Here is a 27956-nt window from a genome sequence, read left to right as displayed (position 1 = left end):
CAGAACATTCCGGATTCCGGATCACTAGATTTTGGGCGCTCAACCTGTACTGTATTCGCTACTCACTATGCGGTTTCCTCTACATTGGGGAGACCAGATGCAGATTAGGTGACCGCGTTGAGGAACACCTCGGTTCAGTCTGCAAGAGTGACCCCGAGCTTCCGGTCGCCTGTCACTTTAATTCTCCGCTCCGCTCCACTCCCACTCTCACTCTGACCTCTCGGTCCTCGGCCTCCTACACTGTTCCAATGAAGCTCAACGTAAGCTTGAGGAACACCACCTCATCTTTTGATTCGGCACTTTACAGCCAACATTGAGTTCAACAACCTCTGCCCCCATTTTTTCCAGATAGCAGCTTTTGATGATTCTGCTATTCCCAGTTGCACCTCTCCTAGACCCATCTTTTGTTTCTTTACTTGTCCCATTACCATCTCCTTTTGCCTTGCACCATCATCCCTTTTGTCAATTAATCACTCCTCCTTTCGACCCTATCACAGACCTTCCCTTTTGTTCTTTCCCTGCCTCTGCACTTGCTTAATTCCTATTACATCTCTAATTTTTCACGTTCTGACGAAAGGTCATCGACCCACAGCGTTCTGGATCTCCTGCGCAGCCAGTGAGCCGGCTTTTAAATAGAAAAAGCGCACATGCGTGGAATTTTGAATTAGCCGCGCAGCCTGTTAAAGGGGCCGTGTGGCCCCCCCAAAAAAATAAAAGGGAACATTGATCTCGAGTACTGCATTCAGTTCTGGGCACTGCACCTCCGGAAGGACATATTGGCCTTGGAGTCGGTGCAGCGCAGACTCGCCAGAATGATACCAGGGCTAAAAGGGTTAAATTATGAGGACAGGTTGTACAGACAAGGCTTGTATTTCCTTGAGTATAGAAGATTTAGGGGTGATTTTAATTGAGGTGTTTAAGATGATTATAGGAGTTGATAGGGTAGATAAAGATAGTTGTGAAGTCCAGAACAAGGGGCATAACCTTATAATTAGAGCTAGGGCATTCAGGGGTGATGTCAGGAGGCACTTCTTCACACAAAGGGTAGTGGAATTCTGGAACACTCTCCCTTAAAAAGCTGTTGAGGCTCGGTCAATTGAAAAATTCTAAACTGAGATAGACAGATTTTTCTTAGGCAAGGGCGTTAAGGCTTATGGAGCAAAGGCGAGAAAATGGAGTATGAGGTATAGATTATCCGTGATCTAATTGAATGGCGGACTAGACTTGACGGGCTGAATGGCTGACTCCTGTTCCTATGTTTCATATCTATCATTGGGAGAATAACAGTTGAAGCGTCATTTCTTAAGAATTAGTCACAACTTTTTGAGAATTTAGTAGGTACAAATGGGAAGAAATTGTGGGGTCACGTAACTTTAAGGTTGTAGTGCCCATTGTGACTTTTTAAAAGATTAACATTGAAACATCTTGCTACAAAATTTCAAATACAGAACATTTTTTAAGTATTGACTTTATTGCTTTTTACCGTGATATGGCTCAATCACATCCTAGGAACAAAGGGTAAAAAGTGAGCGTTTTCACTCTCACCAATAGTAAATGACATTGATCTCCACGAAATAGCTGGGGGAAAAAAAAAAAATTTGATGGAGAAGTTCACAAGAAATATCTGAATATATGAGCTACCTAAAAATCTAAAACTTAGATATGACCCACTGTGTTAGTTAGACTTGGTTTTTTTTAACCAATTTTAAGTAAAATATAGTTACCCTAGTTTTTCATCCTTATTCTCAACAGTAAATGTTTTCCATACTGTAATTACATCATTTAATAGATGTAGGAAATGTTTATTGCCTTAACAATTTGAGGTTATTACTTGAATATTTAAAGACTTGAATATTACATGGTAATTTGTTACTTATAAGTACTGTATAAGTCAAAATTAATCTTAGTGAGCAAGTCTCAATCCTAGCCATTTTTGGTTTGAGGGTGAAATTGCAGTTTTCTATATGTAAAAGTATTGAGGTTCTTTCATTAGTTTATTAATTTGTGCAAGTTCATGATGGCATATAACAAGGCCTCTGTAGTTGCTAAAATAATTGGAGCAAACACTGTAATACACAATAACAACAGAAAATGCTGGAAAAACTCAGCAGGCCAGGCAACATCCGTGGAGAGAAATTAAAGTCAACGTTTTGGGTCAAAACCCTTTATCAAGACTAAAGAGGCACAGGGAATGAAATAGATTAAGAGAACAAAAGAGAAGAGACATTAAGAGGTATTCACATTTGAATACCTCTTAATGTCTCTTCTCTTTTGTTCTCTCCCAGCCCGGCCTCTTAATCTATTTCATTCCCTGTGCCTCTTTAGTCTTGATAAAGGGTTTTGACCCGAAACGTTGACTCTAATTTCTCTCCACGGATGTTGCCTGGCCTGCTGAGTTTTTCCAGCATTTTCTGTTGTTATTTCGGATTTCCAGCATCTGCAGTATTTTGCTACTGTAATACACAAAGCTGCCTAGTAAGGAAACACTGCAGAATGTACGGGCGAGGAGATGGTGCTTGAGTAAATACTCCCTTTAAAGAGGAACAGTTTCTTTGAAGTACCACAGAAAACACTGGAAAAACTCAGCAGGTCAGGCAGCATCCGTGGAGAGAGAAACAGAGTTAACATTTCAGGTCGATGATCCTTCGTCAGAACTGGAAACAAGCAGGAAATGGAAAGCGAGTTTACATAGAAACATAGAAGATAGGAGCAGGAGTAGGCCACTCGGCCTCTCGAGCCTGCTCCGCCATTCAATGCGATCATGGCTGATCATCCAAATTCAGTACCCGGTCCCTGCTTTCTCCCCATACCCCTTGATCCCTTTAGCCTTAAGAAATATATCCAACTCCTTCTTGAATATATTTAATGTATTGGCCTCTACTGCCTTCTGTGGTAGAGAATTCCACAGGTTCTCCACTCTCTGGGTGAAGAAATTCCTCCTCATTTCTGTCGTAAATGGCCTACCCCTTATCCTTAGACTGTGACCCCTGGTTCTGGACTCCCCGACCATCGGGAACATCCTTCCTGCATCTAGTCTGTCCAGTCCTGTCAGAATTTTACAAGTTTCAATGAGATCCCCTCTCATTCTTCTAAACTCCAGCGAGGAAAAGACCCAATCTCTCCTCATACGTCATTCCTGCCATCCCAGGAACTTTGCATGAATAGACTGGCATGCATTCAGGAATACATTTTTGCAGGCCTCAATTCTGAAATAATTTAAATTTAGAACTCTGAATTTTTAAAATCATTCTTTCAAGAAAAAGTGCTATGATGAAGGGTTTGATTCACAATGCTAACAAAAACAGCTGTGTGCCACCCTCTTAAGTGAGATGCTTTGTCAGTTCTTAACTGAGCACTCGGCGGGTTTGTAAATGTATATATAATAATCAAAAACTTCTACTTTTGAATTTTCACCGCTGAGTGTACTGGTTATATTAATTTCACCTAAAGTGAGAGAATATTGGTAGTCTTTTGCACATCATTCTTTGAAGATTATTTTAATTTTTATGTGTGCATTCTATTTTAATTTTCATTAAGTTGCAGAATAGTCACTGAACGGAGATACAAATATTGTATACAAGTCCTTTTATTTGTATTTTCCATTCACTCTTCTCTTTGAAACTCCTTATTCTCCTAAGATGCTGGCTCATACTGTGATAGGTTGTTAATCCTGTGATACCTCAACCAAGTGGCGGCTATTCATGTGTAAACCTAGATGATAAGTGTTGGCAGGCTATTTGACTGTGGAGGAGAATAAGCTGAGCCAAATACGGACCTTGCCCAACATCCACACATACTTTCCAACAAGGGTTCCTGGACAATGATGAGAACAAAAACTCAATTGTGTAGCAGTTCTCCTGGTGTCCTGGGAATTAAACCTGGGGCTTTTTAGTTTGACCGGCTCACTATCGCACTGCCTTGTACCCGCTTGGGCATTTGGAGTGCTACAAGGTGTTGTGGAGCTATTCACTGAAGATTCCGCAATGTTCAGCTCATTCACAATTCCACTGATATTGAAGCAGCCCATCATACTGCAGGACCTGGACAACATGCGAAATGCCAGGCAATGACCATCTCCAACAAGGGAAAGCCCTGCAACCACCCCTCCGAACTTCAATGGCACCAGTGTTATCAAGCCCCCCACCCCCACTATTGATATCTTGGAGTTCACCACTGGCCAGAAGCTTAACTGAAACAACCACATTAACACTGTGGCTACCAGAGCAGGGCAGAGGCTGGATCCTCTGTGACAAATAGCTCACCGCCTGACCCCTCAAAGCTGCTCCCTCATTTATTTGGACCACTTGCCTGGATGGGTGCAGTTGCTCCAACACTGCAGTATGTCCTATCTACATGATGCACTACAACAACTCGATAAACTTGCTTCAAGAATACCTCCCAGTCCTGTGACTTCTACCACTAAGGACAGGACCAGCAACATCATGGGAACACCATCATAAAAACATAAGAAATAGAAGCAGGAGTAGGCCATTCGGCCCCTCAAGCCTGTTCCGCCCTTTAATGAGATCATGGCTGATCCGATTTTGGCCTCAACTCCATTTACCTGCCAGTTCCCCATAACCCTTGACTCCCCTGTTGCTCAAAAATCTGTCTATCTCAGCCTTGAATATATTCAATGATTCAGCTTCCACAGCTCTCTGGGGTAAAGAATTCCAAAGATTCACGACCCTCTGAGAAGAAATTCCTGCTCATCTCCGTCTTAAATGGGCGACCCCTTATTCTGAGACTATGCCCCCTCGTTCTAGATTCCCCCACGAGGGGAAACATCCTCTCAGCATCTACCCTGTCCAACCCCCTCAGAATCTTATGTTTCAATAAGATCACCTCTCATTCTTCTAAACTCCAATGAGTATAGGCCCAACCTTTCCTCATAAGAGAAGCCTTCCTTCCCAGGAATCAACCTAGTGAACCTTCCCTGAACTGCCTCCAATGCAAGTATATCCTTCCTTAAATAAGGGGACCAAAACTGTACGCAGTACCCCAGGTGTGGTCTTACCAGCGCCCTATACAGTTGTAGCAAGACTTCCCTACTTTTATACTCCATCCCCCCCCTTGCAATAAAGGCCAACATTTCATTTGCCTTCCTAATTACTTGATGCACCTGCATGTTAACTTTTTGTATTTTATGCACGAGACCACCCAAATCCCCCTCTACTGCCGCATTCTGTCGTCTTTCTCCATTTAAATAATATTTTTCTTTTCTATTCTTCCTACCAAAGTGGATAACTTCACATTTTCCCACATTATACTCCATCTGCCAAATTCTTGCCCACTCACTTAACCTATCTATATCCCTTTGCACTCTATGTCCTCCTCACAACTTGCTTTCCCACCTATCTTTGTATTGTCCGCAAATTTGGCTACAATACACTCGCTTCCTTTATCCAAGTCATTAATATAGATTGAAAATAGTTGAGGCCCCAGCACTGATCCCTGTGGCACACCACTAGTTACAGATTGCCATCCTGGAAATGACCCATTTATCCCGACTCTCTGTTTTCTGTTAGTTAGCCAATCCTCTATCCAATCTAAAATATTACCCCCAACACCATGAGCTCTTATTTTATGCAGTAACTTTTTATGTGGCACCTTGTCGAATGCCTTTTGGAAATCCAGATACGCTACATTTTTTAATCGTTTTATGGGATGTGGGCGTCGCTGGTAAGGCCAGCATTTATTGCCCTTGAGAAGGTGGTGGTGAGCCGCCGCCTTGAACCGCTGCAGTCCGTGCGGTGAAGGTACTCCCACAGTGCTGTTAGGGATTTCCAGGATTTTGACCCAGCGACGATGAAGGATTGGCGATATACTTCCAAGTCAGGATGGTGTGTAACTTGGAGAGGAACTTGGAGGTGGTGGTGTTCCCATGCGCCTGCCTCCCTTGTCCTTGGGGGTGGAAGAGGTTGCGGGTTTGGGAGGTGCTGCCGAAGAAGCCTTGGCGAGTTGCTGCAGTGCATCTTGTACATGGTACACACTGCAGCCACGGTATGCCGGTGGTGGAGGGAGTGAATGTTTAAGGTGGTGGATGGGGTGCCAATCAAGCGGGCTGCTTTCTCTTGGATGGTGTTGAGCTTCTTGAGTGTTGTTGCAGCTGCACTCATCCAGGCACGTGGAGAGTATTCCATCACACTCTTACTTGTGCCTTGAAGATGGTGGAAAGGCTTTGAGAAGTCAGGAGGTGAGACACTCGCCGCAGAATACCCAGCCTCTGACCTGCTTTTGTTGTCACAGTATTTATGTGGCTGGTCCAGTTAAGTTTCTGATCAATGGTGACCCCTTGGATATTGATGGGGGATTCGGCGATGGTAATGCCGTTGAATGTCAAGGGGAGGTGGTTAGGCGCTCTCTTGTTGGAGATAATCATTGCCTGGCACTTATGTGGCGTGAATGTTACCTGCCACTTATCAGCCCAAGCCTGAACGTCGTCCAGGTCTTGTTGCATGTGGGCATGGACTGTTTCATTATCTGAGGAGTTGTGAATGGCACTGAACACTGTGCAGTCATCAGCGAACATCCCCATTTCTGACCTTATTGTTGGCGGGAAGGTCATTGATGAAGCAGCTGAAGATGGTTGGGCGTAGGACACTGCCCTGAGGAACTCCTGCAGCGATGTCCTGGGGCTGTGATGATTGACCTTCAACTACCACAACCATCTTCCTTTGCGCTTGGTATGACTCCAGCCAGTGGTGTGTTTTCCCCCTGATTCCCATTGACTTCAGTTTTACTAGGGCTCCTTGATGCTAGACTCGGCCGAATGCTGCCTTGATGTCAAGGGCAGTCACTCTCACCTCACCTCACCAATTCAGCTCCTTTGTCCATGTTTGGACCAAGGCTGTAATGAGGTCGAAGGCCGAGTGGTCTTTGCGGAACCCAAACTGGGCATCAGTGAGCAGGTTATTGGTGAGTAAGTGCCGCTTGATAGCACTGTCGATGGCACCTTCCATCACTTTGCTGATGATTGAGAGTAGACTGATGGGGCGGTAATTGACCGGGTTGGATTTGTTCTGCTTTTTGTGGACAGGACATACCTAATAATAATAATAATCATCAACTTTATTGTCATTGTTAGTGCTCAAGTGCAGTACAACGAAATGTAGGCTTGCGGCTCCCGAGAGTGTACATTTAGATTAAGACATTTAAACATTCAACATTCATTTGACTTGTAATACATGAACATAAACATAATAAAGTGCATTGGCAGATGTGCAGGCTTTAGAGTTTATTTGTGGAGTTCAGTAGGATGACAGCCCTGGGAAAGAAGCTGTTCCTAAATCTGGTCGTTCGGGTGCGAATGCATCTGTATCGTCTCCCAGATGGCAGGAGGGTGAACAGACTGTGGCTGGGGTGGGTAGGGTCTTTGATGATGGTCCGTGACCTCCGTAAACAGCGTTTCTGGTATATGTGCTCTATGGTCGGTAGCTGGGTGCCGGTAATGCGTTGGGCAGTTTTGACTACCCGCTGCAGGGCTTTCCGGTCATCGTAGCTACAGCTGCCATACCATACTGTGATACAGTTCGTCAGGATGCTCTCTATTGTGCAGCGGTAAAAGTTAGAGAGGATCAGGGGTGACAGGTTACATCCCTTCAGCCTCTTTAGGAAATATAGGCGCTGCTGGGCCTTCTTCACCAGAGAGGAGGTATTGAAGGACCAGGAGAGGTCTTCCGTGATGTGGACTCCGAGGAACTTAAAGCTGTCCACCCTTTCCACCACAGCCCCATGGATGTGGATGGGGGTGTGACTTCCGCTTTTAGACTTCCTGAAGTCCACAATGATTTCTTTGGTTTTCTTGATGTTGAGGGCCAGGTTGTTATCAGCGCACCACTTCACGAGATGCTGGACCTCCTCCCTGTAGGCTGACTCATCGTTGTTGGTGATCTGGCCTACCACCGTGGTATCATCCGCAAACTTGATGATGGTGTTGGAACCATGAACAGCCACAGTCGTGGGTGAAGAGGGAGTAGAGGAGGGGGCTCAGCACACATCCTTGTGGGGCCCCCGTGTTCAGGGTCAGGTGGGGGGAGGTGTGGTTACCTAATTTGACAGACTGGGGTCTGTTTGTTCGGAAGTCCAGGGTCCAGTTGCAGAGGGAAGTGTTCAGGCCAAGAGTGTGGAGTTTGGTGGCCAGCTTGTTGGGGACGATAGTGTTGAATGCTGAGCTGTAGTCTATAAACAGCATTTTGATGTAGGTCTCTTTACCGTTTAAGTGATTCCGTGCGGAGTGCAGAGCAGTTGTGATTGCATCCTCCGTTGATCTGTTTGCACGATAGGCAAACTGGTGTTGGTCAAGAGAGGCGGGAACACTGGCTTTGATGTGAGCCAGGACCAGTCTCTCTCAACACTTCATTATGATGGGTGTGAGTGCGACAGGTCGATAGTCATTCAGACACGTCACAGCCGTTTGCTTTGGCACAGGAATAATGGTAGCGGTCTTGAAGCATGTAGGGACTACTGCCTGGGCCAATGACAGATTGAAGATGGCGGTGAAGACATCAGCCAGCTGATCACATTCCTTGAGTACCCGTCCAGGGATGCTATCAGGTCCGGCAGCCTTACGTGTGTTCACTCCGCGTAGAACACCCCTTACGTCGGAGGTCGACAGAGTGAGCACCTGGTCTTCCGGGGGTGGCAAGGCTTTGGTAGCCGGCTCCCTGTTGTCCCTGTCGAAGCGAGCGTAGAAGTTGTTAAGCTCCTCCGGAAGGGAGGCATCGCTAACCGGGGGGGCTGGTGTTTTTACTCTTATAGTCAGTGATGGACTGGATGCCTTGCCACATGCGCCGGGGGTCCGAGTTGTTGTGGAAATGATCCTCTATCCGCAGTGTCTGTTTCCTTTTGGCAGTCCTGATACCCTTTTTTAGGTTGGTCCTAGCTGCACTGTAAGCCGCCGCGTCGCCAGATTTAAATGCTGCGTCGCGTGCTTTCAACAGCGAGCGGACCTCCCCGTTCATCCAGGGTTTCTGGTTGGGGTATGTCGTGATATTTTTATGGGTCGTGACGACCTCGACGCAACTGTTAATGTAGTATAGCACTGTGGATGCGTATTCCTCGATGTCATTATGGGCAAACATGCTCCAATCAGTGCGTTCATACCTGGGCAGTTTTCCACATTTTCGGATAGATGCCAGTGTTGTAGCTGTACTGGAACAGCTTGGCTAGAGGCGCGGCTAGTTCTGGAGCACAAGTCTTCAGCACGATAGCCGGGATGTTGTTGGGGCCCATAGCCTTTGCTGTATCCAGTGCGCTCAGCCGTTCCTTGATATCACGTGGAGTGAATCGAATTGGCTGAAGACTGGCTTCTGTGATGGTGTGGAACTCGGTAGTAGGCAGGGAATGGATCATCCATTCGGCACTTCTGGCAGAAGATGGTTGCAAACACTTCAGCCTTGTAATTTGCGCTCACGTGCTGGGCTCCACCATCATTGAGGATGGGGATATTCATGGAGCCTGCTCCTCCCGTTAGTTGTTTAATGGTCCATCACCATTCACGACTGGATGTGGCAGGACTGTAGAGCTTTGATCTGATCCGTTGATTGTGGGATCGCTTTAGCCCTTTCTATAGCATGCTGCTTCCGCTTTTTAGCATGCATGTAGGCCTGTGTTGCAGCTTCCCCAGGTTGGCACCTCAGTTTTCGGTATGCTGGATGCTGCCCCTGGCATGCTCTTCTCATTTCTCACTATTGTACTGATCTCATCCTTTATTAACAGAGCTACCCCACCTCCTTTTCCTTTCTGTCTATCCTTCCAAAATGTCAAATACCCATGAATATTCAGTTCCCAGCCTTGGTCACATTGCAACCACATCTCTGTGATGGCTATTAGATCATTCCCATTTATTTCTATTTGTGCCGTCAATTCATCTATCTTGTTACGAATGCTGCATGCATTCAGATAAAGAGCCTTTAATTTTGTTTTTTTAGTCATTTTTTCCTACTCTGACCTTATTTGCTGCTGTTTATATGCTCTGTCCCTTCCTGTCACACTCTGGTTTTCATTGCCCATATCGCTACCCTGCACTATTGCTCTGTCCTTTCTCTTTAACTTTCTAAATTTCCCCTCACTTGAACCCTCTCCCCCACTATTTAGTTTGAAGCCCTATCTGCAGCCCTAGTTATTCGATTCACCAGGACATTGGTCCCAGGATGGTTCATGTGAAGACTGTCCCAACGGAACAGCTCCTTCTTTCCCAGTACTGGTGCCAGTGCCCCATGATTCAAAACCCATTTCTCCCACACCAATCCTTGAGCCACACATTCAACTTTGTGATCACTTCCAGTTGCCCCTCCAAGTGCCACGTAATAGGCTTGCCAGCCAAATGAAGCCCATGGAATAAAAGGGACAGTGGCAGCATGGATATGAAATTGGCTAAGTGACAGGAAACAGAAAGTAGTGGTGAATAGCTGTTTTTCAGACTGGAGGAAGGTACACCGTGGTGTTCCCCAGGGGTCGGTACGAGGACCACTGCTTTTCTTCATATATATTAATGACTTGGACTTGAAAGTACAGGGCACAATTTTAAAATTTGCAGATGACTCAAAACTTGGAAGTATATTGAAGAGGATAGTGATAGACTTCAAGAAGACATAGACAGGCTGGTGAAATGGGTGGACACGTGGCATATGAAATTTAATGCAGAAAAGTGCAAAGTGATACATTTTGATAGGAAGAATGAGAAGAGGCAATATAAACTAAAGGGTACAATCCTAAACGGGGTTCATGAACAGAGAGACCTGGGGGTATATGTGCACAAATCGTTGAAGGTGGCAGGGCAGGTTGAAAAAGCGGTTAAAAAAGCATCCGGAATCCTGGGCTTCATAAATAGAGGCATAGAGTACAAAAGCAAGTAAGTTATGTTGAACCTTTAGAAAACACTGGTTCGGCCTCAACTGGAGTAGTGTGTCCAATTCTGGGCACCGCACTTTAGGAAGGATGTAAAGGCTTTAGAGAAGGTGCAGAAAAGATTTACGGGAATGATTCCAGGGATGAGGGACTTCAGTTATGTGGATAGACTGGAGAAGCTGGGGTTGTTCTCCTTAGAGCTGAGAAGTTTGAGAGGAGATTTGATAGAGGTGTTCAAAATCATGAGGGGTCTAGACAGAGTAGATAGAGGGAAACTGTTCCCATTAGAGGAAGGGTCGAGAACCAGAGGACACAGATTTAAGGTGATTGGCAAAAGAACCAAAGGCGGCATGAAGAACAACTTTTTTACATAGCGAGTGGTTAGAATCTGGAATGCACTGCCTGAAAGGGTGGTGGAGGCAGACTCAATCGTGGCTTTCAAAAGGGAATTGGGTAAGTACCTGAAGGAAGAAAAATTGCATGGCTACGGGGAAAGGGTGGGGTGTGGGAGTAGCTGAAGTGCTCTTGCAAAGAGCCGGGCACGGGCTCAATGGGCCGAATGGCCTCCTTCTGTGCTGTAACCATTCTGTGATCATTCTATGACTATGCTGACTTGGACATATTGCTGCTCCTTCATTGTTGCTGGTTCAGTATCCTGGAATTCCCTTGCTAATGCTATTTTGGGAGCACAAGAACTTCAGCAATTCTAGGAGAAGGCCCACCTCCTTCTCAGGCATCTTAGGATGCTTCAGTGTGTGACCTTGCCAGCTTCGCCCATACTCCAAGAACAAACAAATTTTTTAAAAAAAGATTGCCTACTTCCATCTCCGTAACATCGCTCGTCTCAGCTCCTGCCTCTGCTCATCTGCTGCTGAAACCCTCATCCATGCTTTTGTTACCTCCCGACTCAACTATTCCTGTTCTCCTGGTCTCCCCATCTTCCACCCTCCATAAACTCGAGCTCATCCAACACTCTGCTGCCCATATCCTAACCTGAACCAAGTCCTGCACACATCTCACCCCTCTGCTTGGTGACCTACATTGGCCTCCCGGTCCACCAACGCCTCGATTTTAAAATTCTCCTCTTCCTGTTCAAATCATGGCCTCTCTCCACCACATCTCTGTAACCTCCATCGAGAACTCAGGTCCTCCAAATTTGGCCTTGTGCATCCCCCAATCCCTTTGCTCCACCATCGGCGCCCGTGCCTTCAGCCATTTAGGCCCCACACTCTGGAAATTGCCTTCCCAAACAACTCTTCCTTCTCACATCTCTCCTCCTTTAAGACCCTCCTTAAAACCTACCTCTTTGATCAAGCTTTTAGTCACCTGCCCTAATGCCTCCTCCTTTGTTCTGTCATTCGCCTGATTATGCTCCTGCGAAGTGCTGGACCTTTTCCTACTTTAAAGGCGCTTTATAACTGCAATTTGTTCTTGTTGAGGGAAGCCTTTTGTATGGGAGTGGGGTGGGAGAAACTTTTTTTTATTTGGGTAAAAGTAAATTGTTTCTGTGTTGAATTCTTTACATGTTTATTTAAGATTTAATTGCTGAGACAAAGGCCTAGAAATTCAGTGCCCTTAGCACCGATTTTGCGGCGCTAGAGGGCCTAGCGCTGCAATTGGCGCCGGTTCCTAAATTGCCTGGGGCCCTTCCGCGGCGGTAGACCGGTAGCGCTGCGCCGGCACCGATGACGTCATCGGTGTGCGCAGCGTCCCGGTTGCCGTGGTAACCCGGCCCCAAGCTGAAATTCAGTTGCGGCCGCCTCGCCAGTGGCAGCCGCAACTAAGACTCCGGCAAACGAGTGTTGCCGGAGTCTGCGCCGGCGCTTTAAGGAGGCGCGGTGGCCGGCCGCTTTCCCGCCGGCCGCCTGCCCGCAGCTCCCTCCCCGGACTTCTCCCCCCCCCCCCCCCCCCCCCCCCCCGGAACAGATGCAAGCCCGGCACTTGTCCGAGGTGCCGGGCTCATTTTTGAAGAGATTTGCGCGGGCCGCGGCCGGGTGCAGGCAGCTCCTCCTTAACGGAAGGAGGAGGCCTGCACTTCCCGAGCCTGCCGCACCGCAGCGGGCGCCATAGCGCCGCAATGCGGCGCGTTGCGCCAGTTTTCAGGCGCTAAAACCCTTCAGTAGCGCCGGCAGCCTTTTTGGCGCGCGCAAAGGGACTTAGCGCCGGTGCTAACTTCCGGCGCTAAAGCCCTGGCGCAGCGCAAACTCAATTTCTAGGCCAAAATGTTTTCTTAAAATGGTGTGTGCCTTTAAATAGTTAAAATCATCCATGTAAAATACTTTTATGATGGTTTTAACATTGTAATCGTTTCTGTTCTACTGCAATTGTGAAATAAGAGAAATTTTGTTTAAGCAGCTGGGGAGGAAAAAAATGTTACGTGAGATAAACTGAAATGCTGCACTATAGGCTGAAAAACCACTATTGATTGCATCACCCTACTCTCTCCTCCTCCCTTCCACCCTCCACCCCCCCCCCCCAAAGCAAAAGCCAGGCAGCTAGCATTATCTTTGGTGATTAAGTGGGACGCTGTATCCTGCGTCATCACAAGCATGCTGAGAAGTCGCTGATTATCGACTGGGTGGGCAGTGCTGTAGGAAGTAATGTACTGCTGTGGAGAGACACTGGAGCCAGGCTTTTCAGAAGCAAGCAGTGCCAAAGAATGTACTTCATTGGTGACTTTGTGACCGGTTGAGTGTTGTGCAAGGCAGTGCAAGGAGAGGTGTTCTGGCGGTTCCACTCTGCATTTGTATTTCTCTGGTAGCTAGAACTAAGCAGTTGTTTTGAATAGTTCTGAGCTCCACCCTCCTGTACTGTATTTACCAACATCATAGGCAGCAGCTGGCAGCAGTTGCTCGACTGAGCCATTATAGACTACCCTTTGTGTGTAAATCATATGCTTCAGTCTTTGCGGAAGATACATGTTGTTGTGTCCCGTGAAAGGTGGAATTGTCCTTCAAGCTACCCTCCATGTAGAGTAAGTTTTCTGGCCTGCTTGTGAGTTCATCTGCATTCAGCATTGCTGGAACTCAAAGCGTGCGTCACACAGAAAGACTGCATGATAATGAGAAAGGGACACTTGAGTCCAGAACTGCGCTGCCTTTGAAAGGCGTGAGGGGACAGCAATTTGAGACGAAATAAACACACAGCCTGGGCAAACTGTTGTGATAAATCTTGTTGCTGCTGCTGCTCATCAAAAGGCATAATGTTAAGCCTACAGGATTCTGTGTTTTTTGAAATCAGCATCAAGTCTCTGCTGAAGTCTTGGAGTGGTAGCTGTAAGTAAAAATATATTTCATCTATATACGCAAATAATAAATGTGATCGTACCAAGTAAGGTCTTGGTATTTATGTATCGTAAGAGCTGTGTAAAATGGAAGGAAATTATTCCGAATGTGAATCCTTTAATTGCCTTTTTATAGAGGGTGGATCTTTTGTGTCATTCCCTTTTCTGTAAATAAGCTGAAATAATGCATTGTTCTACAGAGCCACTGCATTCCAGTTATTTTTAATTGTATAGAATACATTTTTTTCACCGTCCTGCTACTGAGAGCAAAATATGGAAAGTATTTTGAGTTTTATTTGTATTGCAGCCAAGTATTTATTGTACCTAAATTGGAATGTTCTGTTGCCTGTGCTTTGAAATAATTTAAGAATTAATTGTAACCAGTAAATATTGGTATGCCAGGTTAATTTTGTAGTTAAGGGTTAATGTTTTTATTGGTGGAATGAAAATGATGCTGCGCAGCTTACCACCAGTAGGATATGTTATGAAATGCTCACATGTTGTTCTGTGCTGCTAAGTTCTATTTACAAAGCTAGATATAGAGCTATATCATTCCAGTGTTACGAGCCGGCTTAGTGTGCAGAATGTCAATGCATAGCTAGCTGCTGTTTGATTATAGTTTAGCTTTTTCTATTCAGCAGCAACAATGGAGTGACATTAATATGGCCGGCTTTTGGTATGCACACTTTCTGCCAACATTTTGAATGCTGGTAGTTCATACTTTTGTCAGGAACATTATGTGAAACAGCTGTCCAGCTCTTGTATGTTGAAAGTGCTTTTGTTTTATCATTTCCGCCGCCCCCCCCCCCCCCCCCCCCGCCCAAGCTTGTGTGTAATGCTGCATGGCAGCTCCCTGTTCAAGCCTGCTTACTGCAGTGTTCAAATATGAGTAAAATCTTACAGCACCCAGTCAGTGACAGTTTAGACCCCAGATCAGGCAGCAAGAAATTGGATTAGCAACATTCTGACCACCCGCTCCAAAAAAAAATGTGGCAACGAAGGTTGCAATATTGGTAGGTCTGCCAACCTACGAGTGGAAACTAACTCACCCATCTGGAAACTAACGATCCTAACCACTTCAGCTTATCCACTGCCAGCATTTCAAAGATGATTCTTTACCAGTGGTTAGTTCTTCAATGCTGCACTCAAAAATATAGTAGGCCAGGACCTGTATACTGTATTAAGAAATCAAGTGAGTATAAGTGCTTTCAATCTAATGATGAAATGACTTTGCATTCATGATGCTGTAAGTTTAACACTCGGGGGTGGGGGGGGGGGGGGGGGGAGAGATCGGGAGATAAAAAAGCGAATCAGCCTTTCACTGCAGTGTTACATTGCCTCAGTTGCTAAATGTCAGACTGAGATGATGGTGGAGAAATTGATAAACCAAACTGGGGAAAAAAATCATTTTTTTTAAAGTTTGTCTTAATAGTCTTAATATGGATGTTATGGTATATTTTTAATTTTAAAAGATTGTCTTAGGTAAATTTTGCATATTTTATCTCCGAGTTAGTTCACTTACATTTGGTTAGGAGACTGCAGTGGTTGATTGAAAATCTCTTTGGGCATTGTTTTTGGCATTCCTTGGTTAACCTAGTGTTAACGAGGTGTTCTTGAGAGAACTGGAAAAGGGTCCTCATCCTTTCCCTTTATTTCCAAAATGATTCAGACAAATTTGTTTCCATGGGGAGTTCAGCTGCTAGTAGAGATAGGGATTTTAATTATTCATGCAGCAAGTTTCTGATCTCCCAGGACAGTGGGGCTAAATAACAAGCAGAGGTTAGTCACTTCAACACAAGGAGGATGGGTAAAATCCAATCGTTGGGCTTGCGCACTTTCTTGTAGCCAATTATCGAATGGCATTGGAAGAGAGCAGGGAGCAGGTCACCCTCTCATTTGCGCCTAAAGAGAAAGGAGAGAAACAAAAAAAATGCTCCTTAAAGGAGAGCAGCTATAACCTTTTCTGTCCCAACTCCTTGGAACCACATGGCTGTTCCTGTTCTGTGGTACTGCAAGTTAGTTTTCAAAAATGTATTTGTTCATAGGATGTGGGTCATACTGACAAGGCCGCATTTATTGCTCACTCCCAGTTATCATGAGAAGCTGGTAATGGGCCTTCTCCTTGAACTGCTGCTGTCTTTTTGGTGATGATGCTCAAGATGTTAGTTAGGATATTTCAGGATATTGACCCAGTGACCGCGAAGGAACAGCAGTGTATGTCCATGTCATGACAATATGTGACTTGGAGGTGATGCTGCTCCCACGACATTGTTGCTCTTGTATTTCTCGTTGGTAGAAGTCATGGAAGGGAGGTGCTGTTGAAATAACTTTGGTGATTTGGTACAGTGCATCCTGTAGGTAGTACATACTACAGCCATAGTGTACCACTGGTGGAGGGAGTGGATAGAGATTCCAGTGGCAGGGGTGCTGATCAAGTGAGCTGCTCTGTTCTGGATGGTGTTGAGCTTGAGTGTTGCTGCAGCTGCACTCATCCAGGGAAGTGGCGAGTATTCTATCACACTCCTGACTTGAGTGGATAGGCATTGAGGATCAGGAGGTGAGCCATTCATCAGAGTTCCCATCGTCTGCACTGATCTTGTAGACATAGTGTTGATATGGCTGGTCCAGTTAAGCTTCTGTTCCATAGAGACACCAAAGATGTTGATGAATGGTGACTTTCTTTATTGGAGGAGTTGTGAATGAAGTTCAGTAATGTGAGATCCTGGTCTTATGATGGAGGGAAGGTCATTGATGAAGCAGCGGATGATTGTTGGGCCATTGATGCTACCATTAGTAACTCCTGCTACTCTGACCTGGAGATGAGATGATTGGCCTCCAAATACTTCAACCATCTGTCGATGCGTCAACTATGACTGCAGCTATTTGACGGTGTTCCCCTTGATCCCCATTGATCTCGGTTTTACTGGGGCTCCTCGATACCTTCGTGGAATGCTGCTTTGTTGTTGAGGGCCGTCGCTCTTGCCTCTCCTCTGATATTCAGCTCTTGCGTCCTTGTCTGGATCAAGCCTATAATGAGGTCATACAGTCATAGAGTTTTACAGCACAGAAGCAGGCACTTCGGCCCATCGCGTCCGCGCCGGCCATCAAGCCCTGTCTATTCTAATCCCATTTTCCAGCGTTTGGTCTGTAGCCTTGTATGCTATGGCATTTCAAGTGCTTATCCAAATGCTTCTTGAATGTTGTGAGGGTTCCTGCCTCTACCACCCTTTCAGGCTGTGAGTTCCAGATTCCAACCACCCTCTGGGTGAAAAAGTTCTTCCTCAAATCCCCTCTAAACCTCCTGCCCCTTACCTTGAATCTATGCCCCCTTGTTATTGACCCCCCTACTAAGGGGAAAAAGTTCCTTTCTATCTACCCTATCTGTGCCCCTCATAATTTTGTACACCTCAATCAGGTCCCCCCTCAGCCTTCTCTGCTCCAAGGAAAACAACCCCAGCCTGTCCAGTCTTTCTTCATAGCTGTAGCGCTCCAGCCCAGGTAACATCCTGGTGAATCTCCTCTGCACCCTCTCCAAAGCAATCACATCCTTCCTATAGTGTGGCGACCAGAACTGCACACAGTATTCCAGCTGTGGCCCAACCAGCGTTTTGTACAGCTCCATTATAACCTCCCTGCTCTTCTATTCTATGCCTCGGCTAATGAAGGCAAGTATCCCATATGCCTTTTTAACCACCTTATCCACCTGTTCTGCCTTCAGGGATGTATGTACATGCACACCGAGGTCCCTCTGATCCTCTGTCTTTCCTAGGGTCTTACCATTCATTGTGTATTCCCTTGCCTTGTTAGTCCCTCCAAAATGCATCACCTCACACTTTTCAGGGTTAAATTCCATTTGCCACTGTTCCGCCCATCTAACCAACCCATCTATATCGTCCTGCAGACTGAGGCTACCCTCCTCGCTATTTACCACTCCACCAATTTTCGTGTCATCTGCGAACTTACTGATCATACCTTTTACATTCACATCCAAATCATTGATGTAGACCACAAACAGCAAGGGACCCAGCACCGATCCCTGCGGTACCCCACTGGACACAGGCTTCCAGTCACAAAAACAACCTTCGACTATCACCCTCTGCCTTCTGCCACTAAGCCAGTTTTGGATCCAATGTGCCAAGGCACCCTGGATCCCATGGGCTCTTACCTTCTTGACCAGTCTCCTGTGCGGGACTTTATCGAAAGCCTTACTAAAATCCATGTATACCACATCCAGTGCACTACCCTCATCCACACACCTAGTCACCCCCTCTCAAAATTCAATCAAATTGGTCAGACATGATCTTCCCTTGACAAAGCCATGCTGACTATCCCTGATTAATCCTTGCCTCTCCAAGTGGAGACTAATTCTGTCCCTCAGAATTTTTTCCAATAATTTCCCTACCACTGATGTTAGGCTCACTGGCCTGTAATTCCCTGGTTTATCCCTACGACCCTTCTTGAATAATGGTACTACGTTAGCTGTTCTCCAGTCCTCTGGCACATCCCCTGTGGCCAGAGAGGTTTTGAAAATTTGTGTCAGAGCCCCTGCAATCTCCTCCTTTGCCTCACACAGCAGCCTGGGATACATTTCGTCCGGGCCTGGGGATTTATCCACTTTTAAGCCTGCTAAAACCGCTAGTACCTCCTCCCTTCTCGATGCTAATATGTTCAAGTATATCACAGTCCCCCTGCCCGATTTCTATGTCATAGAGTCATAGAGTCATAGAGTTTTACAGCACAGAAAGAGGCCCTTCGGCCCATCGTGTCTGCGCCGCCCATCCATCCCTGTCCAGTCTAATCCCATTTTCCAGCATTTGGTCCATAGCCTTGTATGCAATGGCATTTCAAGTGCTCATCCAAATGCTTCTTGAATGTTGTGAGGGTTCCTGCCTCCACCACCCTTTCAGGCATTGAGTTCCACATTCCAACCACCCTCTGGGTGAAAAAGTTCCTCCTCAAATCCCCTCTAAATCTCCTGCCCCTTACCCTGAATCTATGCCCCCTTGTTATTGACCCCCCCACTAAGGGGAAAAGTTCCTCTTTATCTACCCTATCTATGCCCCTCATTATTTTGTACACCTCAATCAGGTCCCCCCTCAGCCTTCTCTGCTCCAAGGAAAACAACTCCAGCCTGTCCAGCCTCTCTTCATAGCTGAGGCGCTCCATCCCAGGTAACATCCTGGTGAATCTTCTCTGCACCCTCTCCAAAGCAATCACATCCTTCCTATAGTGAGGCGACCAGAACTGCACACAGTACTCCAGCTGTGGCCTCACCAGCGTTTTGTACAGCTCCATCATAACCTCCCTGCTCTTATATTCTATGCCTCGGCTAATGAAGGCAAGTATCCCATATGCCTTTTTAACCACCTTATCTACCTGCTCCGCTGCCTTCAGGGATCTATGTACATGTACACCAAGGTCCCTCTGACCCTCTGTACTTCCTAGGGTCCTACCACTCATTGTGTATTCCCTTGCCTTATTTGTCCGTCCAAAATGCATCACCTCGCACTTTTCAGGGTTAAATTCCATTTGCCACTTTTCCGCCCATCTGACCAACCCGTTTATATCGTCCTGTAGCCGGAGGCTTTCCTCCTCGCAATTTACCACCCCACCAATTTTCGTGTCATCTGCGAACTTACTGATCATACCTTTTACATTTTCATCCAAATCATTTATGTAGATCACAAACAATAAGGGACCCAGCACCGATCCCTGAGGTACCCCACTGGACACAGGCTTCCAGTCACATCGTCCTTCTCCATAGTGAACACAGATGCAAAAAATTCATTTAAAACCCCACCTACATCTTCTGGCTCCACACACAGATTGCCACTTTGGTCCCTAATGGGCCCTACTCTTTCCCTAGTTATCCTCATGCCCTTAATATACTTATAAAACACCTTAGGATTTTCCTTTTATTTTGCTTGCCAGTGTTATTTCATGGCCCCTCCTTGCTCTCCTAATTTCTTTTTTAAGTATCCCCCTGCACTTTTTATACTCCTCTAGGGCTTCCTCTGTCTTTAGTCCTTTGTATCTGCCAAAAGCCCCCCTTTTTTTTCCCCAATCCATTCTCGTATATCCCTTGACATCCAAGGTTCCCTGGGCTTGTTGGTCCCACCCTTGACCTTTACGGGAACATGTTGCCATTGTATTCTCTCAATTTCCTTTCTGAAAGACTCCCATTGCTCCGATGTGGATTTTCCTACAAGTAGCTGATCCCAGTCCACTTTGGCCAGATCCTGCCTTATCATATTAAAATCGGCCTTCCCCCAATTTAGAACCTTTATTTCCGGTCCAACTCTGTCCTTCTCCATGACTACCATAAATCTCACCGAATTATGGTCACCGTCACCAAAGTGCTCACCTACTAACACTTCTACCACTTGCCCGGCCACATTCCCTAGAATTAGGTCCAGCACTGCCCCCTCTCTTGTAGGACTTTCTACATGCTGGCTCAAAAAGCTCTCCTGGATGCACTTTAAGAAGTCTGCACCCTCTAAGCTTTTCACACTCTGACTATCCCAGTTAATATTGGGGAAGTTGAAATCCCCCAGTATTATTACCCTATTATTTGCACATGTCTCAGATTTGCCTACATATCTGTTCCTCTATCTCCCCCTGACTGGGGGCCTATAGTACACTCCCAGCAAAGTGCTTGCCCCCTTTTTGTTTTTAAGTTCTACCCATATGGCCTCATTAGAGGAACCTGTGAATATATCATCCCTCCTTACAGCAGTAATTGACTCCTTGATTAATATTGCGACATCCCCTCCTCTTTTACCGCCCCCCCCCCCCCCCCCCCGTCTCGCTTGAAGATTCTATACCCCGGAATATTGAGCTGCCAGTCTTGCCCCTCCCTCAACCATGTCTCCGTGACAGCAACAATATCATACTCCCATGTGTTCATCAACACCTTCAGTTCATCCACCTTATTCGCAAGACTCCTTGCATTAAAATAAATGCCATCCAGCCTTGCCCTACTCCCTTGTGCCGTTACATATTTGCTCTGCCTTCCAAACTGACTTGTTTTTTCCTCTATATTTGGCTGTACATCACCCCCTATTATGGCTCCACTCTGTATCCCATCCCCCTGCCAAGTTAGTTTAAACCCCCCCAACAGTGCTAGCAAACCTCCCCGCAAGGATATTTATCCCGTTCTGGTTCAGGTGCAACCCGTCCGACTTGTACAAGTCCCACCTTTCCCAGAAGCAGACCCAGTGATCCAGGAAACTAAAGCCCTCCCTCCTGCACCAACTCTTTAGCCACGCATTCATCTGCTCTATCCTCCTATTCCTATACTCACTAGCACGTGGCACTGGGAGTAATCCAGAGATTACAACCTTTGAGGTCCTGCTCTTTAATCTGCTACCTAGCTCCCTAAATTTTTGCTGCAGGACCTCATCCCTCTTCCTACCCATGTCATTGGTCCCAATGTGAACCACGACCTCTGACTGTTCACCCTCCCCCTTCAGAATGCCCTGCAGCCGTTCAGTGACATCCTTGACCCTGGCACCAGGGAGGCAACAAACTATCTTGGAGTCACGTCTACGGCCACAGAAACACCTATCTGTTCCCCTTACGATAGAATCCCCTACCACTATTGCTCTCCCACTCTTATTCCTCCCTTCCTGAGCAGCAGAAGCACCCCCGGTGCCAGGAAGTTGGCTGCTGCTGCCTTCCCCTGGTAAGTCATCCCCCTCAACAGTATCCAAATCGGTATACCTGTTTGAGAGGGGGATGGCCACAGGGGTCCCCTGCACTACCTGCCTGCTTCTACTGCTCCGCCTGATGGTCACCCATTTCCCTTCTGCCTGTGCAGCCCTTACCTGCGGTGTGACCAACTCACTAAACGTGTTATCCACGACCCTCTCAGCATCGCAAATGCGCCAAAACTCATCCATCCGCCCGCAGCTCCAGCGCCTCAATGCGGTCAGCTAGAAGCTGCAGCTGGATACATTTCCGGCATACATGGTCGTCAGGGACACCGGCAGTGTCCCTGAATTCCCACATAGCGCAGGTGGAGCATAACATGGGGCTGGGCTGTCCTGACATGACTTACCCTTTAATTAATTTAAATTAATTCAATACCACCAATTAAAGATATACTCTAGGGCGCTTGAATGGCAGAAGTCCCCGCTACACCAGAGAGACCCTAGAAAAATATAAACCACAGAATTGAAGTTACCTTACAGCTAAATTATATATTTAAGGGCTCTGGTTTACAAACAAACTATAAAACACCAAGTTTAATTTTAAAAAGAGAGAAATACTCACCAACCAATCACTTACCTGCTTTCTGGTGACATCACACCTCGAATACTTTTTACCTCTCTCCTTCCCTCTGAGTTCCGAGTTCGGAGACTGGTACGCCTTACCTGGTCTCTGGAGACTTTTATAGCCCCGCTCTGCCGCTCGAGTTTCCAGCCGACGCTCTGAGGCCTTACCTGGTCTCTGGAGCCTTTTATAGCCCCGCTGCCGCCGCTGAATTCCCGCTGACGCTCTGAGGCCTTACCTGGCCTCTGGAGCCTTTTATAGTCCCGCTCTGCTGCTCGAGTTTCCCGCTGATTTTTTTTTTCCATTCCTGGGATGTGGGTGTCGCTGGCATGGCCAGCATTTATTGCCTATCCCTTACTTGCCCTTGAGAAGGTGGTGGTGAGCCTTGAACTGCTGCAGTCCTTATGGTGCAGGTACTCCCACAGTGCTGTTAGGGAGGGAGTGTCAGGATTTTGACCTAGCAACGATGAAGGAAAGGTGATCTATTTCTAAGTGAGGATGGTGTGTAACTTGGAGGCGAACTTGCAGGTGCTGGTGTTCCCATGCGCCTGCTGCCCTTGTCCTTCTAGGTGGTAGAGGTCACGGGTTTGGGAGGTGCTGCCGAAGAAGCCTTGGTGAGTTGCTGCAGTGCATCTTGTAGATGGTACACACTGCAGTCAGGTTGTGCTGGTGCTGGAGTGAGTGAATGTTTAAGGTGGTGGATGGGGTGCCAATCAAGCGGGCTGCTTTCTCTTGGATGGTGTTGAGCTTCTTGAGTGTTGTTGGAGCTGTACTCATCCAAGCAAGTGGAGAGTATTCCATCACACTCCTTACTTGTGCCTTGTAGATGGTGGAAATGCTTTGGGGAGTTAGAAGGTGAGACGCTCGCTGCAGAATACCCAACCTTTGACCCGCTCTTGTCGCCACAGTATTTATGTGGCTGGTCCAGTTAAGTTTCTGGTCAATGGTGACCCCCCCAGGATGTTGATGGTGGGGAATTTGGTGATGGTAATGCCGTTGAATGTTAAGGGATGTTGGTTAGATTCTCCCTTGTTGGAGATAGTCATTGCCCGGCACTTATGTGGTGCGAATGTTAGTTGCCACTTATCAGCCCAAGCCTGAATGTCATCCGGGTCTTGCTGCATGCGGGCATGGACTGCTTCATTATCTGAGGAGTTGTGAATGGAACTGAACACTATGCAATCATCAGCGAACATCCCAACTTCTGACCTTATGATGGAGGGAAGGTCATTGATGAAGCAGCTGAAGATGGATGGGCCTAGGACACTGCCCTAAGGAACTCCTGCAGTGATGTCCTGGGGCTGCGATGATTGACCTCCAACAACCACAACCATCTTCCTTTGTGCTAGGTATGACTCCAGCCAGTGGAGTTTTCCCCTTGATTCCCATTGACTTCAATTATACAAGGGCTCCTTGATGCCACACTCGGTCAGATGCTGCCTTGATGTCGAGTGCAGTCAATTTCACCTCACCACTGGAATTCAGCTCTTTGGTCCATGTTTGGACCAAGGCTGTAATGAGGTCTGGAGCTGAGTGGTCCTGACTGAACCGTTCTTGTGAAATCCGAACTGCGTATCAGCGAGCCAGTTGTTGATGAGTAGGTATCACTTGATGTCTCCTTCCATTACCTTACTGATTGGTTGGAATTGAACATGCCTGGGCAATCTTCTACTTTGTTAAATAGATGCCAGTGCTATAACTATACTGGAACAGCTTGACTAGGGGAGCAGCTTGCACTGGTATGCATGTCTTTAGCACTGCAGCTGGGATGTTGATCATGCATTGTTGATGGGAGTGTCAAGGAGCCTGCTCCTCCTGTTAGTTGTTCAGTTGTCCACCAACATTCTTGACTGGATGTGGTAGATCTCCAAAGCTTCGCTCTGATTCATTGATGCAGAACCGTTTAGTTGTCTCTGTAACTTGCTGCTTTTGGTGTTTAGCATGTAGAAAGTCCTGTATAATACCTTCAATAGCTTGGTACCTCCATTGTGAGATATGTTTGGTGTTTGCCCTTCTATACTCTCCATTGATCCAGGATTGGTCTCCCATCTTAATGGTGATTTAAAAGTGAGTGAATGTGTTGGGGCATGAGGTTGCAGAATATGGTTGCATACAACTCTGCTGCTGCTAATCGTGCTGAGTTTTGGGCTACTCGATCTTTCCTTAGTCTGTACCACTTAATGTGATAATATTGCCACACTGTATGATGGAGGATGTCCTCATTGTGGAGACAAAACTTTGTTTTCACAAGAACTGTGCGGTGGTCACTCCTAACATGCAATTGTGGCCAGACGTGTCTGGAAAAGGTAGGTTGGTGATGAAGAGGTCAAGTAGAATTTTCCTTGCGACCTGCCACAGGGCCAATTTGGCAGCTACATTTTTTAGGGTCCGGTGAGCAATGATACTACTGAGCCACTCTTGATGGCGACTGTTGAAATCGCCCACTCAGAATGAATACATTTTATCTTGCTGAAACTTCTTAACTAATGAAATTCAAAAAATCAAAACGGTTGAAATTATTTTTTAAGAGTAAATTAGCTTTTGTACATTACATAGAATTTACAGCACAGAAACAAGTCATTCGGCCCAATTGGTCCATGTCAATGTTTATGCCCCACACAAGCCTCCTCCCACCCCTCTTCATCTAACACTATCGACATAACCTTCTATTCCTTTCTCCCTCATTTGTTTACCTAGCACATTAGTACCTTTAGAGATAAAAATATCTTTAAAAGAATTATATCGTAGGCTAAATAAAATGTCTTTGTACAGCAGGTAGTGAGAGTGTGGAAATCTCTGCCACAAGCTGTTGTTGAAGCTGTCCATAAATTCCTATAGTGTGGTGCCCAGAATTGGACATACTCCAGCTGAGGCCTCACCAGTGATTTATAAAAGGTTTAGCATAACCTCTTTGATTTTGTACTCTGTCTTTATTATTATATAAAGGCCAGGATCCTGTGTGCCTTTTTTTTAAACAATTTATCAACATGTCCTGCCACCTTCAGAGATTTATGTATGTAAAACCCCAGGTCTCTCTGTTCCTGCACCCCCTTTAAAATTGTATCATTTAGTTTATATTGCCGCCTTCCTTCCAAAATGCGTCACTTCACACTTCTCTGCATTAAACTTCATCTGCCATGTGTCTGCCCATCTTATCAGTCTGCCTTTGTCCTCCTGAACTCCGCTACTATTCTCATTGTTTACTGCATTTCCAAGTTTTGTGTCATCTACAAACTTTGAAATTTTGCCTCCTATAGTAAAGTCCAGGTCATTAATGTAAATCAAAAAGAGCAGTGGTCCTAATAGCTACCCCTAGGGGGACACTGTATACTTCCCTCTCGTCTGATAAACAACCATTCACCACTACCCTCTGCTTTCTACTTCTTGGCAAATTTTGTATCCACCTTGCAACTGGACCTTTAATCCCATGGGTTTCGATTTTTGGTAGCAAGTCTATTATGCAGCATTTTGTCAAACTCCTTTTGAAAGTCCACATACACAACATCAACTACACTACTTCTCCGTTATTTCATTGAACAATTCAATCTGGTTTTTTAGACACAATTTGCCGTTAACAAATCCATGTTGGCTGTGATTTATTAACCCATAATAAAAACAGAAAATGCTGGTAATACTCAGCAGGTCAGGCAGCATCTGTAGAGAGAGAAACACAGTTAACGTTTCAGGTCAATGACCTTTCCTCGATTCTGACGAAAGATTATCAACCTGAAACATTACCTCTGTGTTTCTCTCCATTTATTAACCCATGTGATAATTCATGTTATCCCAGATTATGGTCTCTTGAAGTTTCTGTAAAGTCTGTGGGTTGTGCAGTAAATAAATACACAGACTTTCGAAGTACAAACAAACAGGTCTTTACTATTCAGAGGTCAGGGCGAATCTGCCCCAGCAATCCTGCCACAACACTTATATACTGGTGTGGTCACTATCGGTATTACAGTATACAGAAGCCAAACAAATAGTGCCACACCTAAAGTAGTTCTCTTAAAGGTGAACGGTGACATTCAATAGTTCCCTTAAAGGTAGACGGGTACATACACTACAGTTTCCACCCCACCAATGTTAACCTATAGTTACCAGGTTTACCCCTCCTTTTTTGAGCAGGATGTTCCATTTGGAACCCCCCCGGTTCTCGGACACCTCTCCCATATCCAAGGAGGATTGAAAGATTGTGGCCGTCACATCCTTCCTAAAGTGCAGTGCCCAGAATTGGACACACTACTCCAGTTGAGGCTGAACCAGTGTTCCATAAAGGTTCATCATAACCTCCTTGCTTCCACACGTTATGCTGCTATTCATGAAGCCCAGTATCCCATATGCTTTTTCAACCGCTTTCCCAACCTGCCTTAATGATCTAGACAAGGGAACTAGATGTAATATCTCCAAATTTGCAGACGACACAAAGCTGGGTGGGCGCGTGTGCTGTGAGGAGGATGCCGAGAAACTCCAGGATGATTTGGACAGGTTGGGTGATTGGGCAGAAGCATGGCAGATGCAATATAACGTGGATAAATGTGAGGTTATCCACTTTGGTGGCAAAAACAGGAAGGCAGATTATTATCTGAATGGCAATAGATTGGGAGAAGGGGAAGTGCAACGAGACCTGGGTGTCCTTGTGCACCAGTCGCTGAAGGTAAGCATGCAGGTGCAGCAGGCGGTTAAGAAGGCAAATGGTATGTTGGCCTTCGTAGCGAGAGGGTTTGAGTACAGGAACAAGGATGTCTTGCTGCAGTTGTACAGGGCCTTGGTGAGACCACATCTGGAGTATTGTGTGCAGTTTTGGTTGCCTTATCTGAGGAAGGATGTTCTTGCCATGGAAGGAGTTCAGCGAAGATTCACCAGGCTGATACCTGGGATGGCAGGAATGACGTATGAGGAGAGATTGGGTCGATTGGGCTTGTACTCGCTGGAGTTTAGAAGAATGAGAGGGGATCTCATTGAAACTTATAAAATTCTGACAGGACTGGACAGACTAGATGCAGGATGGATGTTCCCGATGGTCGGGGAGTCCAGAACCAGGGGTCACAGTCTAAGGATAAGGGGTAGGGCATTTAGGACAGAAATGAGGAGGAATTTCTTCACCCAGAGAGTGGTGAACCTGTGGAATTCTCTACCACAGAAGGCAGTAGAGGCCAATTCATTAAATATATTCAAGAAGGAGTTGGATATATTTCTTAAGGCTAAAGGGATCAAGGGGTATGGGGAGAAAGCAGGGACCGGGTACTGAATTTGGATGATCAGCCATGATCGCATTGAATGGCGGAGCAGGCTTGAGGGGCCGAATGACCTACTCCTGCTCCTATCTTCTATGTTTCTATGTTTGCCACCTTCAGCGTCCCGTGCACATCACAGAGTAGTATTGATGGTGACCATAAAGGAGTCTGTAACCCACAGTCTAAAGGAGAAGTGTGTTGGAGAGGCCTCCAGCCCAGATCCAAGGTCGTCCCATCCTCTGTCGTCGAATTACAGTATGCAGACAATGCTTGCATCTGCACTCACTCGGAGGTCGAACTCCAAACCATCATCA

General features: G+C 46.2%; 1 protein-coding gene across 9 annotated transcripts in view; it reads left to right on the top strand.

Annotated features, from left to right (window-relative positions):
* The window catches only part of fryl (furry homolog, like), a 599764-nt gene that overhangs the window by 157900 nt on the left and 413908 nt on the right, over positions 1–27956 (top strand). For 3 of the 9 annotated variants that reach the window (XM_085969928.1, XM_085969923.1, XM_085969919.1), the window contains exon 1: positions 13406–14126. The exons of 3 other annotated variants lie outside the window; for them this stretch is intronic. In XM_085969928.1, coding sequence (XP_085826054.1) covers positions 14054–14126 — 73 coding nt within the window. In that variant the 5' untranslated portion in view covers positions 13406–14053. Of the gene's footprint in view, positions 1–13402; positions 14127–27956 lie in introns of those variants that run through there. 3 more of the 9 variants (XM_085969927.1, XM_085969920.1, XM_085969921.1) reach the window with 3 other exon arrangements.

The sequence above is a fragment of the Somniosus microcephalus genome, chromosome 2 (genome assembly GCF_052327205.1).
Source record: "Somniosus microcephalus isolate GS21.2 chromosome 2, FLI_Smic_1.0, whole genome shotgun sequence".
NCBI lineage: Eukaryota > Metazoa > Chordata > Chondrichthyes > Squaliformes > Somniosidae > Somniosus > Somniosus microcephalus.
Note: the sequence above shows the minus strand (reverse complement) of the source record. Positions and strands in the feature narration are given on the sequence as shown.